Genomic DNA, 17252 nt, shown 5'->3' with positions numbered 1-17252 from the left:
TTCTGAAGGGTTAATGCTGCCAATTATTGATCAACAGTAAAAATGACAGATTGTCCCTTTTCCCAAAAGGGGAAACCAGCAGCAATCAAGAATGCTGGATAATCTGCTGTCATGGCTTTGCTATCTATACATGAGATTATAATGGAAGTCAACGGGGCAAAAACAGCCCCAACATCACCAAAGGAGAGTCAATCTGAACAATACACAAGGGTTAAGTGTAAAATCTGATTGGTTGATGGCGTGTAGGACACTCTTCATTTCTTGGGATCATGTTTACAGTGATTTACTCCAATCTCAGCATCTCTGTGGAATGAAGATTAACCCTTCGACTCAATCCATAGCCAAAAATGACATTCAGAAGGAAAAGCATGCAGTTAGCAGGAGCATGCTGCATTATGACCTGACATGGGAATGTTGATTCATTAAGCAAGATTTACACTCAAGTTAAAGTCTGGCTTTTGGCATTTTCTCTTTAGGACGGGACGTAACTATTAATATTTTAGCATGTCATTCAGCAAATTAGATATGCTTCACTGTATTCCTAACAAAAGTTAGATGAACGGGCCCTACTTCCAGCTGCGGTTCTTATGTTTTCCAGTTTTTTTGTATTTAATTATTTCACTCGCACTTCTTTTGTGGCTGTTAAAGAAGTCAAAATAAGTGAGTTTATCCTTAAAGGTGCTGTATGTAAGTGTTTGACTCTTAAAGCATAATAACACTATATTATGTGTGCAGATATTTTAGAGACATGCTCAGTGAACATTCTTGTCTATCTGAGAAACAATGCTGGAGACAGATATTCTGCTGTGAACGTGTGCGTTACGTGCCGGAACGGCTGTCGTACTTTTGGTCATTTAACCCGCCTAATGTCAGTTTAGCCAATTATATTTGAGCACGCCGGGGTGCCTTGGTGGAAAACAGCGTATTTCAGTCATTCATTCAGTCAGGAAGGCTCTTAAAGTGTGCGTCCGTGACTGAAATGTGACCTCGGGTGGACAGTAGCAGACTCCGAAATGACGCAGACTCAGTTCCAAATGGATCATTCATTCATTCATTTTCTTGTCGGCTTAGTCCCTTTATTAATCCGGGGTCGCCACAGCGGAATGAACCACCAACTTATCCAGCAGGTTTTTACGCAGGGGATGCCCTTCCAGCCGCAACCCATCTCTGGGAAACATCCACACACACATTCACACACACACTCATACACTACGGACAATTTAGCCTACCCAATTCACCTGTACCGCATGTCTTTTGACTGTGGGGAAAACCGGAGGACCCGGAGGAAACCCACGCAATGGCAGGGAGAAAATGCAAACTCCACACAGAAACACCAACTAAGCCGAGGTTCGAACCAGCGGCCCAGCGACCTTCTTGCTGTGAGGCGACAGCACTACCTACTGCGCCACTGCCTCGCCCCAAATGGATTATTATTTAGCAAATAATAAAAATGTTATGAGCATAAACATTAGGTGGGCGGGTTACATTGTAACCCCGTGTCTAATGAATACATATTAAAGCTCTTGAACATGATTAAATGTAGATGCCGTATCACTGATATGTGTTGGTTTGCACTGAGTCTCAGTTCTGAAGTTCAGTTTCAGACGCTTTATTCTATTGTCCAGATCTGAGCTGAACTATCTGCTGCTGCTTTCAGTAGTATGGCAATAAATGTCATGCCAAATGTCATGTCAGACTGACAGGGTGTCAAGCTTACATATCGCACCTTTAAAACAAGCCAAAGGTTTTTAGTTTGAAGCAAGTGTATTTTATTTACTCCACTGCCAGATTATTTGCTTGTTTTACAGAAAAACTCTCTTCATTTTGACTCAATGTTTCTGAAAACAAAACAATATTTTCTGCTTGTCTAGAAAATGCTTCTTGATTTAAGAATTTGTGGATATTTGGACTAAAAACACAACAACTTTAAGTAAGAAAAGCATTTTTGGAAGAGATCTAAATGGGATACGCTCAAAATTCTACATATTATTTACATCTGTAAACTGTTGTGATCAGATTGATGAAAACTCCATTTCGGGGTCCAGTTTTTGTATCTAGCTTCAACAATTTCAGATGATTTGCTGGATTCTGGATCTTTTAATCGTGATAACTGATCTCTGCCTAATTTAGTTCTTCAAACATTTGTGCGAATCAGATTGAAGTATCTGGATGAACTGAGCTGAGATCGAAGCCTTGTTGTGAAGGACAGATCTATCCCTCTTTAATCAGCTGTGCAGTGATTGGCTGATAGTTTAATGACATCATCCAATTTATATTCAATTATCAGGCATTTGAGCGAAATGACTGTAGGCATGTTCCATCATAAGCTGTTAATTAAATATATGCACAAACCTGGAATATTGTCCAAAATATCCAGGATCATGTCAAACTGTCTAACAAACGCAGCTAACTGTATGAAGAGCAGACCCTAGAGGGGCATTCTTCATATCTGGATTACTCAATTATCTGGATTTGATTAATAATTATTAGGATATTTTGGTTCTTCTAAACTCATCCAGGAGTTGTTGTCATAGCAAAAAGTGTGTAAGCTCAAACCGGCTCAGATCAGGCTCATTTATAAACAGGATTAGATGGCGTCATTAAAAACAAGGGTGATGCTGGACCAGCTGCTGATTTTTTCCCTCATATTATATTTTCTTATATTTCTTAGAATAGTTCGCCCAAAAATGAAAATTCTCATTTTCTTTCCTTTTACTTGAGGTTTGAGGTTTTTTTTTTTTTCAATTTAACAAAAAGAAGATAATTTGAACCAAGTTCAAACCTGTAACCATTGACTTCCATTGTATTTGTTTTTTCCTGCAATGGAAGTCAGTGGTTACACGTTTCAACTTTCTTCAAAATATCTTCTTTTGTGTTCAACAGAATAAAGAAACTCTTATAGGTTTGGAATCACTTGATCATGGATTTAAATAAATAATTTTGGGTGAACTACCCCTTTAATAATTGCAATATAATTTCAGAAGATTAAAAATCAGATAAAAAAAGCACATCTAATTTTCAAATTAATTAAACAATAATCTCATCAGTGTGTTACATTTTCAAGGAGTTCAAATAAAACACTTTATTAACTATTATTAACACAATATTAACTAATATATACTAGTATACTATTAATAAATAGTCATAATATACTTGAAGGAGACCAATGTGGACCTTTAAGGTACAAATGCACTTTGAAAATGTACCAGTCCAGTTTAGTACAATTTCTGAGAGTGTACAATAAAGGCAGTATTCTTGATAGAACCTCTTTAATTTTCTTTTTTTTTTTTTTTGGTTAAGGAATAATTGTATACTTTATGGGAATCCTGAAAATGTTGAGAGCTGTTGGCCATTTCACACAATCCAGGATCATTTCATTCTTCAAAACTCATCCGAGAGGTGTCATACACTGTAAAACCCCACAGTCAACTTCATCAAATGAGTGCAGTCAACTCAAAATTGACTGACATTTGAAAAAGAGTTTTGAACTCAGTGTTGAAGGTAAGGAGTTATTTAAACACCTTATTACTTCAACTTAAATGGATTAAGTTCACATCACTCATATTTGAAGATTAGTTTAACTCAAATGGTTTGTAGCAATCCGTTTCCTCAAATGTTTTGAGTTGCCTTAACTTATCGAGTTCTACAGTTCTTAGTTGGTTTGAGTTCTCTTTATTTATTGGGTTTCACTGTGCTCAGATTGCTTCATTTGCTCAAATAAATTAAGTTCACAGTACTCATTAGGATTAGTTTTTGAACTTAAATGGTTTGCTGCAATAGGTTTCCTCAAACGGTTTGAGTTACCTTAACTTTTTGGGTTTTACAGTGTAGCAACAGGTCTTGAGCTCAAACCTGCTCGGGAGATCAGCTGCTTATTTCATATAAACAGGATTAGATCCATTTCAAGCAAAGGATTTACTAAACTTATGGAAGTGTAATTTTTTTTGTGACTATGTAGGTCAATAGGCTAATTCTAACATACCAATATGGACTTTTTAGATTCAAAGATGTACAGTTGAGTTGAGGTCAGAATTATTAGCCCCGTTTACTTTTTACTCACTTTCTGTTTAACGGAGAGAAGTTTTTTTTTCAATACATTTCAAATCATAATAGTGTTAATAACTCATCTCTAATAACTGATTTATTTTCTCTTTGTCATAATGACAGCACATAATGTTTGACTAGATATTCTTCAAGACACTTATACAGCTTAAAGGGACATTTAAGGGATTAACTAGGTTAATTAGGTAAACTAGGCAGGTTAGGGTAATAAGTCAAGTTATTGTATAACGATGGTTTTTTCTGTAGACTATCGAAAAATATATTTAGCTTAAAGGGGCTAAAAATTTTTACCTTAAAATGCTGTTTAAAAGATTAAAAACTGCTTTTATTCTAGCCGAAATAAAACAAATAAGACTTTCTCCAGAAGAACAAATATTATCAGACATACTGTGAAAATGTCCTTGCCCTGAAAAAACATCATTTGGGAAATATTTAAAAAGGAAAAAAAGGGGGGTGAATAATTCTGACTTTACCTGTACTTTTAAAAGGTACCAACCCAGTTTTAGTACCATTTCTGACAATAGACATGGCCAATATTTAAGGGAGACATGCACACGGTTTAACAGCTTATATGGCAGTGATATGATGCTTTGCCAAAAATAGCAGACACTTTTCCCATTTCAATTTTTTTTTTTTTTTTTTTGATGCAATATCAGTTTAAATTATGCCTCACGCTGCAGGATTAAGACACTTGAACACTATCAGAAAGAAAACCTGCTCTTAAAGACAAAATAAATAGCTAAACACTGCCCACAACAAACACGTAAAGTCAGAATTGTTCGCCCCTTTTGAATTTTTTTTTCTTTTTTTAATATTTCCTAAATGATGTTTAACAGAGCAAGGACATTTTCACAGTATGTCTGATAATATTTGTTCTTCTGGAGAAAGTCTTATTTGTTTTATTTGGGCTAGAATAAAAGCAGTTTTTAATCTTTTAAAAGCCATTTTAAGGTCAATTATTAGCCCCTTTAAGCTTTATTTTTCAATAGTCTAGAACAAACCATCGTTATACAATAACTTGCCTAATTACCCTAACCTGCCTAGTTCCCCTAACTACCCTAGTGAAGCCTTTACATGTCACTTTAAGCTGAATATTGGTGTCTCAAAGAATATCTAGTCAAATATTATTCACTGTCATCATGACAAAGAGAAAATAAATCAGTTATTAGAGATGAGTTATTAACACTATTATGATTAGAAATGTGTTGGAGAAATCTGCTCTCCGTTAAACAGAAATTAGGGGAAAAATAAACATTGGGGCTAATAACTCTGACTTTAAATGTATGTGAAAAGTTATTGAGCATTGTATTTCCCAAACTGTTCACTACTAATTTGATGTCATCTTGCTCACATGGATAATTGAATATTAATCAGATGATGTCATTACGCTGCTGTGCCGTCAGCCAATCGCTGCGCTGCTGATCATGATCTGGAGGATCAATAGATCCTTCACAACAAGCACAGCACACAGCCAACTCAGATCAGCTCATTCAGATATTTAAATCTGATTCGCAAACTTGTTTGAAGAACCAAACTAGCCTGAGATCAGCCATCATGATTAAAAGATCCAGCAAATCCGACTGTAAACAAAGTGTGTGTTGTGATGAAGCTTCTTGTCAGATAAAGCACCAATTTAAAACCATCTACAATAGTCATTATGAGAAAGAAACCCAAACGAAATGAATGTACCGCAGCTCTGCGTTGTAGACCGGCGCACCTCAGAATGAAGGAACTAAAACACAGAAAGCTCAAATCATGTATAACGTGCTGAGAGATCAATGGGACGTGCCCAGCTCTGGATGGGTGCAGTGGGAGAAGATTGAATCACAGAGATGAAATGTGTGAATACCTGGACACACCACAGAGAAAAGGCCACGTTTAACACTGCATCCGGATCATTTACTGTGAGGAGACTTGAAGGTGCAGCGTGAGGAATGAATTGTGTGTGTGTGTGTGTGTGTGTGGTAGATGCACACTGCACCTTCAAGTGCCTCAACCACGAGCGTAAATGACCACAGATCAACTCATTGAGGTCTCATGATGACAAATCAAAAAGCCAGGAAATTAATCAGTCTATCGGTCACAGCAGAGGGAGGAGGTGGAGGGGGGAGACAATAAATGGAAATCAGCAAGAAGCACACTGGAGGTTAGGAAAAACACTATATTCTTTATTGAAAAATATTAGTATATATAAATATTTATATGTGGATTTGTGTCATAATAATAATAAGTCCATGCAACAAATAAAACAACATTGACCAATAGCAAGGCCCACCATGCTCAGTACAGGGTTAACAGAACAAAAGCAACATCCAATGAGCAGATGCATCGGCTACAGCACATTACAGTACAGCAGGGTACATCTTTACTACAGAAAGATTACATTGGAGTCTATTCAATGTAGAATCCAAATAATAATAATAATTATAATGTGATTCATGCACTGAAGTCTATTACCAGAACAAAAGGTAGAGAAACCACAACCAAACAATAGACATTTGCATTGCTCTAATAGAGGATCTCAGTAGTAGCAGTGCAGGAAAATCAACATCCCTGCCAAATGGATGGCATTTTGGACGCCGTGCCACGTCAATTTGGGCAATTTTGGATGCCAGCGGCCAATTCCAAAGTGTGTTTTTAGGATTTGTCTGTTGTTTCTTTGCTTTTTCCCCACCCAACCAGCCACATCTACAGACATGATTGTGAATGATCGTGTAAAATCAGAAGGGCGATGAATGAAGCAGGTGACAGATAGAGGACTGTGAACATCCAAGCACAAAATGCATCCATTTTACAGGAATTTACATACATGTTGACTACCGAAGCTGGATGGGACATACATGAGTCACTCTTCTAGAGCTAAAGATGTGGGTTAAACTACAGCACTTTACATAGAGACAGTCTAAATGTGTGTGTGCGCGCGCGTGTGTGTGTGTTAGCTCTAGTTTAGTGTGCGCTTGTTTGTTTGTTTGTTTGTTTGTTCTCAGGAAGGGAGCAGATGTTTGTCGTCTTCTGATGGAAATAGGAAATGAGGAGGGATCAGAACACAGATGATCATTAAAACACAATGATCTGATAATGCAGAATGTAGATTCAGCCTCCATAGACTATGAGACAGGAGATAAGAACAGAAATAAAGCACATGAAATCAAACTATGAGACAGGAGATCAGAAACAGAAATCAAACAAAGCTTTATGAGGTCAGTGATGGTGGTTTAAAGTGCTCGTTTCTCCTCATTGAGTTGGTGAGGTGGAGCTAGCGATAATTGGCCACAAATGATCATTCTGAGGTTTCGTTCCTGGTCTGAATTGGTGATTTTAAGCGCTTTAATGAAGCGACGCTGACGCTTTATTTGTTGTCCGTGAAGCTTTCGGGCCTCGGTTAGCATCTTTAGCTAGCATTATCTGAGGTAAAACCAAACCTCCCAAATAAACCTTAATGAAAGCGTAAAGCGCTCAGACACACGATCAAACCAATCGATTATGTGTCAGACATACCCAATATGTCTCGTTTAAGACGACATGTTGATTTTAATCGTATTTCAAAGCGAATCAGAAGCGAAAAGCGTCCTTCGCTCGCTTAGCTTTACAGATTAACGCTCCGATCCGAATCAAGCCTCACCGATTCTCTGAGAAAAACACAAATCATCAGCTTGTTTATTGGATATCCTCTCTGTTAGGTCCTGCATTAGTATATAGGTCGGTCGTGGGTTTAATAATCATGCATTAAACAAGCAAAAGGCCTCGGATGTGATCTGAGCGTGAAATAACGTGTTATAAATACCTCTATTTCTCACTGAGCCAAAGACAGGAAGAACCAAATATCCGACGTGAACTAACACCATCCTTCAGGTCTTCTGTTTGATGCACACAGGGTGTAAACGAATGAATAAATCATGTACATTCAGCGGATCATATGAAGTCAGTCACCGCGAGGACAAAGAAGAGCGGCGGTAATGTTCGCTTCGCCGACAGATCGAGCCAATGAGTCGGCTCTTCTGAACGATTCGAGCGAATCGATTCGCACAGCGTTCGTAAGGGAAAAAGCTGACTCGATCGAATCTCCGATCCGTTTGAAAGAACCGAAGCTGGAAAGCCGCAGCGCTGTCACCATCACACCGCTGGAGGAGCCGCGGCTGCTGTGAGTAAAACCATTCTGATCTTCAGAGTCAAAAACCACACACTGTCTGTCTACATGAGCTTTAATTCAGGAATAAACTTGACAGTATATATCCCAATACATTTTCTTCTCTCTAGCTCAGTCATCAATGCATAAAATGTAGCACCGAAAGGAAAATATGTTGCACACAATGTTTGGGTCAAAGACACTTCAGTGTTTGCATCAAATTAAATTTACAAAAGCATACATTTTCATTAAAAAAAAAAGTTTTATTTCATATAATGTCTGAAAAGAAAACCTTAAAATATAGGTGAAAAAATTCCATCATTCAGCATCAAACAGTGATCTTTTAATATGTTATTATTAAATTATCCTTGTTCTAAATAGGATGCACAATTGTTCCACCTAATAACATTATCAGGGCTCAACAATAAGGACTGCCCAGTGGCCCAGGGCCAGCGCGAAAGATGCTCAGGACAGTGAACAGGATTGTCACTGGCTCCTATCGGGCAGTAACGATGAGCACGTTATTTTTTTTTCCGTAACCTGGTAACAACTAGTACAGCGAAAAGGTGGCGGCATGGCAGCAACATCAAACTATGAGGCTTAAAGAAAACACCTGTTTCTAAAGTCTTGGAAGCAGACAATTACATGGGTACAAAATTAAGAAACAAAAAAAAAAAAAAAAGAGTTGTCGTCAGTTTGGCAAGCCATTTTTATCAAAATTATTTAGAATTGCCATTTAATACCAGCACATTTTCCATACAGCCCTTTCGTTTCAATAAAATCTAGAATTTTGCTCATTATACATTATTAAAATATTTTAAATGTTTAAATTCTAGATTCACAGACATTATTTTGCCACATTATTTAAAATATGTGGCTAAGAAATAGCTATTAACTTCTTTTTTTTGGTGGGGCCAGTGAAAACTTTGGCAGGGCAAGTAAAAATCTTAACCACTGGCCCAATCGGCCCAGTAGAAAAAATCCTTAGCGTTGAACCCTGATTATAGCAGCTGTTTTTTGGAAGTCATGGCAAAAATGAAGATATGCATTATTTAATATATTTAAAAATAAGACTTGATGCTTGAAAACCCCTTGTCGTCTTTAACCCACAAAGGAAAACATGAGCAAAAATATTGTACAAGTGCTTTGATATTTACAGTTTGTAGTCTTATGTCTGCATAAAAAAAACAATAATTATGAATAAAACACAAGCAAACTTAATTAAAATCAATGCAATTAGACACTTTGGTTCTTCATATTTGGCTGAAAATTGTTTCCTTTAACAAAAAAACTTGAAATAAATCTACTCAAGTGTCTTCAAGTATGCAATCCACTAAAATAAGATAATACTTGTATATGTTGCTGACTGCACTAATAAGATCAGATTGTTCTGTGTGGAGTGTTTGACATATGAATGCATTAAAGAGCTTTATAAATCAATGTGAAACTCTGTTCTGAACAGTACGACAGTTTCTTCCCTTTCATTGGCGTGATGGGAATGTCTTTGTGTTCTTGTGCCATTAAATTCACAAATATTTCCATTATCCACAGCAAACTCTGACCCTTAAAGGGAACCTATTATGCAAAAATCCCTTTTATAAGAGGTTTAAACCCAGTTGTGTGTCAGCAGTGTGTGAATATTTCCAGCCTCTAATGCTCAACATGTATTAATTGTGTTTGTTATAATCAGACTTGATGAATGAAACACTGTGATTGACATTCTCCCTTTGTACGTGTCATCAGAAGGCGAAAGCCCCACCCACTAGTCTCCCACATTAGCATAAACAGCAGGCCTGAGTGAGAAGCAGCCGTCTGTCCATTAGCCATTAGAGTATTTGAGCTGCTGAAGATAATGTCAGCATAGACTAAGAGGATTATAGATGTGGAGTTCTAGATGACAGGAGTCTCCATAGACTGACAGAAGCATGAAGCACACACTCACACTGAAGCACACATGCACACCTGACCAGCACTGAGAACTAGTCCTGTTTTCAATCTGGTGATGGTTTGTAGCTCCGCCCTCTTCTGAAAAGAGCACAATCTCATTTGCATTTAAAGCGACAGTCACCAAAACACCACAATTAGAGCCTAAAAGGGTCAGTTTGAGAGAGATAGAGAGCATTATTTGTGTGCTATTCTCAGCTCAAACTTCACTACTAGAGGCATCAGAGGCTTATTTCATAGCCTGTAAAAAGGTGCATAATAGGTCACCTTTAATCTGACTTTATCTGCTTAAAGTCATAATTTGGAATTCACTGTAATGTGAATATTGCATTTTTTTGTTACCATGGAAACCAATTTTCATTCTCTACTGCTCTGCTTTGAGTAAATGAACCCTTTTGTCCCTTGAATTATTCTAAAATGAATGGTTCTTGCATGGTCCTGCATCCCGGTGTGTGTATGTGTGTGTTTGTGTGTGTATGTGTGTGTGTGTCACTGTGTGCTGCCATAGTGGTTTGGTGAATCTGACGTCTCCTGAAGGCTGGTGTGTGAAATCTCCTCGTCTTTATCGGACACACACTTCACATTGAAGAGATCCGACACACAGAACACCTGCATAGAGAGAGAGAGAGTTATGATCATGATAGATGACGTGTTTATTATTTAGGCATGAATGAAACATGCTAACAGCTGCACATATAACTGTAGCTATGTTTCCATCCACCTTTTTTATGCGCATTTTGCAAATGCGCATAAAAAAGCTATAAGCTACAGGTAGGATAAACTTTTTATTCGATAAGTATAGATGCGCATAAACTGCGATGAAAACACTTTTACCGCACAAACTCCAGCATGCGCATTAAAAAAGGTCATGTGATTTTGTTAAAAGAGATCATGTGATGCTTAAAATGTGTGTGAATGGATAAAACGTCAGGCTGAGCACATTATAAAACATCTGAAATGTTGTTTTGGTCATTATGAAAAGTACAAGTGTTATTATATTATTAATGACCTCCAGAATCAGGAGCGCCTGTGCTCCGCGTCTGACACCTTTAAACACCACTGCGTGCTCACTGCCTGTCAGGATTGTCTTCTGAGGTGCATTCATTTAGAAAAGCTTAATGCAAATTCTCCTACTGCAGCAAATGCAGTTTTTACTGTTGATATTTGGCGCTAGTTAATCAGGAAGTGACGATTTTGTTCGCTTTGACTCATTGGATGGAAACGCTGCTTCATTCGCACAACTTTTATGTGATAATCCAGTTTTGCGCATAAAGTTTATTCACATTTTTGGATGGAAACATAGCTATTGTATATATGTATTAGTAATGCAGCGCTACAAACACTTGTCTATTTGTGTATTTGCATTTATTATCTGTTTTTTTATTATTATTTTTTTGTCCTGTCTCTGTAAGTCTGTTGCACTGTAGAAGCTCTGTCACGAAAACTAATTTCTCGTATGTGAGCACATACCTGGCAATAAAGCTCTTTCTGAAACACAGTTGGTTGTGAGAAAAAGCAGATATTCTACGTTGTTAAACTATATATATTTCTGTGAAATCTCAAATGTACCATATGTCATTTAGAGGATGCACTTTATTTTTCTGGACACACTATTTTGATTTAGTTTCTGAGGTTGATTCATTTATTCCTTCATTTTCCTTCGATTTAGTCCATTTATTCATCAGGGGTTGTCACAGTAGAATGACACAGACAAAGTAGAGTTTACACAGTGGATGCCCTTCCAGCTGCAACCCAGTACTGGGCACCACTCATACATACTTATTCACACACTCATACACTACAGCCAATTTAGTTAATCAATTCCCCTAAAGCGCATGTGTTTGGACTGTGGGGGAAACCAGAGCACCCACAGCCTATCACCCTGCAGCCCAAGACCGGTTACTCACTGAAGCTAAGCAGGGCTGAGCCTAGTTAGTACCTGGATGGGAGACCACTAGGGAACACTAGGTTGCTGTTGGAAGTGGTGTTAGTGAGGCCAGCAGGGGGCGCTCAACCTGTGGTCTGTGTGAGTCCTAATACCCCAGCAAAAGTGAAGGGGACACTATACTGTCAGTGGGCGCCGTCTTTCGGATGAGACGTTAAACTGAGGTCCTGACTCTCTGTGGTCGTTAATAATCCCATGGCACTTCTCGTGAAAGAGCAGGGGTGTAACCCCGGTGTCCTGGCCAAAGTCCCTCTATCGGCCCTTATGATCATGGCCTCCCAATCATCCCCATCCACCGAATTGGCTCTATCACTGTCTCTCCACTCCACCAATAGCTGGTGTGTGGTGAGCGCACTGGCGCCGTTGTCCTGTGGCTGCCGTCGCTTCATCCAAGTGGAGCTGCACACTGGTGGTGGTGTGGAGAGACCCCCCCTCATGATTGTGAAGCGCTTTGGGTGTATGGCCATACACAATAAATGCGCTATATAAATACACATTACATTACATTTTACCCGGAGAACAACCAAGCCAACACAGGGAGACCATGCAAACTTCACACAGAAATGGCAACTGACCCAGCCGAGACTCGAACCAGCGACCTTCTTACTGTAAGGCCACAGTGATAAACACAGAGCCACCCAGGTTGATAAATGTCAATGAATATTATTTATGCATTTGAAATAATTTGGCTTAGTTTATTTCTCATTCTCATGCACTAGAGATAAATGCGTTGCAATCAATGCATTTTTTTTGTATAACTTTACAGTGCTCAGCATAAATGTGTTGACCCCTCACAGATCTCTCTTTTACAGTAATATTTTCTCCAGGATGTTTTACAGTAACAACTGATCAACTAATCTAACAAAAAAACGAAGATCAAAGTCCAAAAATGATTACAAATAAATTAATCTGTTGGTAGAAAATATTAAATTATATGAAAAAAACTGGAAAATCAAGAGAAACATAAACATATAAAGTTTTCTTAATGATTTTTAGTTTCAATTTAAAATTTTTTTGCACCACCTAGTTTAAATTTAAATGTATTATCTTTTTATCGTGGCTTTGCAATCAATAAATGTGGTTATAAAGGCAGTCAATAGGGGGAAAACGGCCACCAACATCCTCAAAGGGGAGTCAATTTGTGTGCCAAGTAAAGCAGTCAGTCAAGTTTACAGTACATTATTTTGTAAATTGGTTTCCACTTTAATAATTATATATATATATATATATACACACACACACATACATACAGAAAAGAGTTTTTGCAACACATTTCTAAACATAATAGTTTTAATAACTCATTTCTACTAACTGATTTATTTTATCTTTGCCATGATGACAGTAAATAATATTTTACAAGACACTTCTATACAGCTTAAAGTGACATTTATTCAACGCGTATCTGCAATAGTCACATCACTGGATAAGATTATTTATTAATTCATTTATTTTCTTGTCGGCTTAGTCCCTTTATTAATCTAGGGTCGCCACAGCGGAATGAACCGTCAACTTATCCAGCACGTTTTTATGCAGCGGATGCCCTTCCGGCCGCAACCCATCTCTGGGAAACACCCACACACCCACTCATACACTACGGACAATTTAGCCTACCCAATTCACCTGTACCGCATGTCTTTGGAATGTGGGGGACACCCACCCGAAAGAAACCCAGGTTTACACAGGGGGTCTTCACGTGAACACAGCTGCTGCGCTCTAGCATCCAGGTTAATCATGAACAACTCAGTGCGCAAGTGCTAGTTGCCCTATCGCGGTCTGATTAAATGTTTCAATCAAGGTTTATATGCATCAGATACATAACATCTGTGCCAAACATCTCATAATACAACCGTATAGCCAAATTAAATGTATGCATTGGCATTTTACAGCCCTAATGAGTATAAATATGTGAAACTCCATATAGATTAGATTTTGGCATAGTCCATTTCACGTGAGATAGCGGGGGTAAGTGGGTGAAACCAAGTCGCGGGGGAATATTTTCTACATAAGTTATGATTTCTTATGTGGCCCTGTACCAATTGGTTGGTGGTCCCCCGGTGGTTGGGGACCACTGCTGTAGAATATCAAAAAACATATAGCTTAAAGGGGCTAATAATATTGGCCTTAAAAAGTTTTTTTTAAAAGTTAAAAGCTGCTTTTATTCTAGTCGAAATAAAACAAATAAATATTATATTATATAAATATTATCATACATGCTGTGAAAATGTCCTTGCTCTGTTAAACATCATTTGGGAAATATAAAAAGAAAAATCAAATGTCTGACATCACAGGATTGGTTCTGTTCCCTCATGTGAACCTTTTTTTAACAGTCTATGAGGTCAACAGATACAGTGGAAGTAATGGACTGAACATGGAGACTGGAAAGCCTAATTTAACCACACACAACAAACACACATGAAAAGACTGATGCGTGAAGTACAATACAAGCCTCAAATATGTGTCCAGTATATCAAAAATATACTTATTCTATTTTTTAAAACACCGATCATTTGATGTCAACACCTTGCCTGGATTCAGCAAGGTTAGGTACCAACATAATGGGGGCAGTTACTTTGACTTTTCGCTACTACAGCCCTATGCCTCTGTTCGTGCTCAAACCAAACTAAGATTGGTGCGTTTTTTACATGGCAGGGTTTTACCTCCTTCATACAGAATGTCAACTTGATGATAAGGAAATATGTCTTGACATAATCCACACGGATGTGATTTAGTAAAGCGTGAAGTCATGTATCATTTTAATCATTGCAATAGTCTGAATGTAAAACCCCTTTTCTGGCAGCGCTGGACCAGCATGAGAGAGTGGACCAAGGCACATATATTTTTATATATTGGACACAGAGTGGCTCAGTGGTTAGCACGGTCACCTCATGGCAAGAAGGTCGCTGGCTGGGTCAATTGAAGTTTCTGTGTGGAGTTTGCATATTTTCTCCGTGTTGGCATGGGTTTCCTCCGGGTGCTCCGGTTTCTGCCACAGTTCAAACACATGCGCTATAAGGGAATTGATCAACTAAATTGGCCGAAGTGTATGAGTTGGTGGTTCATTCCACTGTGGCGACCCCTGATAAATCATAGACTAAGCCAAAGTAAAACTAATGATTATTGGACACCAATTAGCCGCTTGTATTTGCATTAGCTATGCAATACATGTCCACAACTTCACTTTGGTTAAATTAATCTTTCCAGTCTCCATGGTCAGACCATTACTTCCACTGTATCTGTTCACCTGAGGGAACAGATCCAATCCTATGACATCAGACACCACAATATTCTAAGATGGCGGTGCTATAGCTCTAAAAACTATGGTAAAACATACCCTTTTGTTTAAAATAGCTTCATTAATGGAGATTGCTCTATATATATATATTTTTTTTTTTATTAAAGTGGAAACCTGTTTACAAAATAACGTAAGCTTGACTGAGTGCTTCACTTATAAAGCAGCTTTGACACATTCGTCATCGTGAAAGCGCTATAGAAATAAGGATGAATTGAATTGAACTGAATCAGGTCACTTACAGTAAACAGAGCCACAGCGGCTCCCTGTATGAGTCCGGTGAGAACGTCACTCCAGTGGTGTTTATAGTCAGAGACGCGAGACAGACCCACATATAGAGACGCTGCGATTAATGAAAACTGCAGAGTCGGACGCACCAGACGAGCCCACCCGGCCCTCATTCTGGACTGCAGATACAGCTGGAAAGAGGACACACAGATCAACATTTAATCTAGACACATGATGAAATGCTCACACTTTACAATAAACTTTCAATAATGTACAGTTGAGTTCAGAATTATTCACCCCCAGTATATTTATTTCCCAATTTCTGTGTAACAGAAAGCTTTTTTCAACACATTTCTAAACATGATAATTTAATAATTCATTTATAATAACTGATTTATTTTATCTGTGCAATGATGACTGTACATACAGTTTTATGCAAAAGTTTGGGCACCCCTGATAATTATCAGAATCGCAAGTCACAGTCTGCAGGCCTTTCAAAGCAGCAATTTCATTAGGATATATCTTATACCCTATGGAAAAAGACAACTCAGTTCTGACATAACATTTATTTAATCAACAGATGCAGTGCAATTTACATCATAACATAAACAGACAGATTCAAAAGACTTGTGATAGCTTTTTGCAGCCTTCTCCTAATTGATGTTGATGAATTATCCTAGTTTTTAAGTCTTTAGGAAGTTCCCATGTCGCTTCTTTCTGGTTGACCATAAGGAGAAGCACAACTAGCAGATTTCTTAAATATCCTTTTTCATGATTGGTTACACCTGTGTTGGGATTATTAAGGTCCACAGAGTCATGCGGTCAGTCTAGAGTTTAAGCATGCCAAATTCTGTCGTATGGTGCTGCGAAAATGATTTAAACAAGATGATTAGACATTTAAAGCGAGCGATTGGTCCACATCTTGTATTTCTGTGTAGAGAGGTCATATTTTGATCTTCTATTGGTCTCATGCACTCCTGTGATGTGATTTCGCAGGTCAGAGTTCACCAAGCTTGAACTTTGCAACACAGCGAACTGCGAAACTTGTTGTACAAGCTTGCGGTTCCAGTTTGCCACATTTGCTTGCATATGAATGGAAGTAGGGCTGAACAATAAATGGTTTCAGCATTGATATGGCAATGTGCACATCCACAATCATCATATTACAGAGATATTGTCACATTCACCAGCGATCTCTAACCACCAGAGAACTACAAATGTGTTTGTAAATGGACTTCAACTTCAAACATGCTCTTCGCCCACACACCTGCTTCCTCATTTAGCTTGATTACATTCGCACACCTGAGGACTTTCAGAGACTGATTAATACACACTATTTAAGCCACACATTCACTCCTTCAGTTGGCCGAGTCTTGTTTATCTGTAAGGTGACATTACAATGTGTTATCCTGGTCTTGGTTTCCCGTGTTTTGATCTTAGCCTTGTTTATCCAGTTCTCCTGTTTAGCCGCCTGCCTTCTGACCCCTCGCCTGTGTTTGACTACGATTCTGGACTGCCCGTATAGATCTGTTTGCACCTGTGTTGACCATTGCTTGCCTGACTATTCTGAATAAACCTGCATTTGGATCCTACCTTCTGTTGTCAGTGTCACTCCCCAGCGTTACAGATATGCACTGTTAAATCCGGATTACAGTTGA

General features: G+C 38.2%; 2 protein-coding genes and 1 long non-coding RNA gene across 4 annotated transcripts in view; 1 reads left to right on the top strand and 2 right to left on the bottom strand.

Annotated features, from left to right (window-relative positions):
• Positions 1 to 8045, bottom strand: part of ark2cb (arkadia (RNF111) C-terminal like ring finger ubiquitin ligase 2Cb) — a 34967-nt gene extending 26922 nt beyond the window's left edge. For both annotated transcript variants that reach the window (XM_005166679.5, XM_696125.9), the window contains exon 1: positions 7847 to 8045. In XM_005166679.5, the coding sequence (XP_005166736.1) occupies positions 7847 to 7907 (61 nt within the window). In that variant the 5' untranslated portion in view covers positions 7908 to 8045. The remainder of the gene's footprint in view (positions 1 to 7846) is intronic.
• LOC141375561 (uncharacterized) overlaps positions 7364 to 17252 on the top strand; it is a 21126-nt gene continuing 11237 nt past the window's right edge. The window contains exon 1 of the long non-coding RNA XR_012384014.1: positions 7364 to 8203. This is a non-coding gene — a long non-coding RNA (uncharacterized lncRNA). The remainder of the gene's footprint in view (positions 8204 to 17252) is intronic.
• The window catches only part of plpp1b (phospholipid phosphatase 1b), a 17767-nt gene continuing 8765 nt past the window's right edge, over positions 8251 to 17252 (bottom strand). The window contains exons 5-6 of the mRNA XM_001334553.10: positions 15609 to 15785; positions 8251 to 10741 (exon numbers count right to left, since the gene is read on the bottom strand). Of these exons, the coding sequence (XP_001334589.3) occupies positions 10622 to 10741; positions 15609 to 15785 (297 nt within the window). The 3' untranslated portion in view covers positions 8251 to 10621. The remainder of the gene's footprint in view (positions 10742 to 15608; positions 15786 to 17252) is intronic.

This window comes from Danio rerio, chromosome 8, assembly GCF_049306965.1.
Source record: "Danio rerio strain Tuebingen ecotype United States chromosome 8, GRCz12tu, whole genome shotgun sequence".
Classification (NCBI taxonomy): domain Eukaryota; kingdom Metazoa; phylum Chordata; class Actinopteri; order Cypriniformes; family Danionidae; genus Danio; species Danio rerio.
Note: the sequence above shows the minus strand (reverse complement) of the source record. Positions and strands in the feature narration are given on the sequence as shown.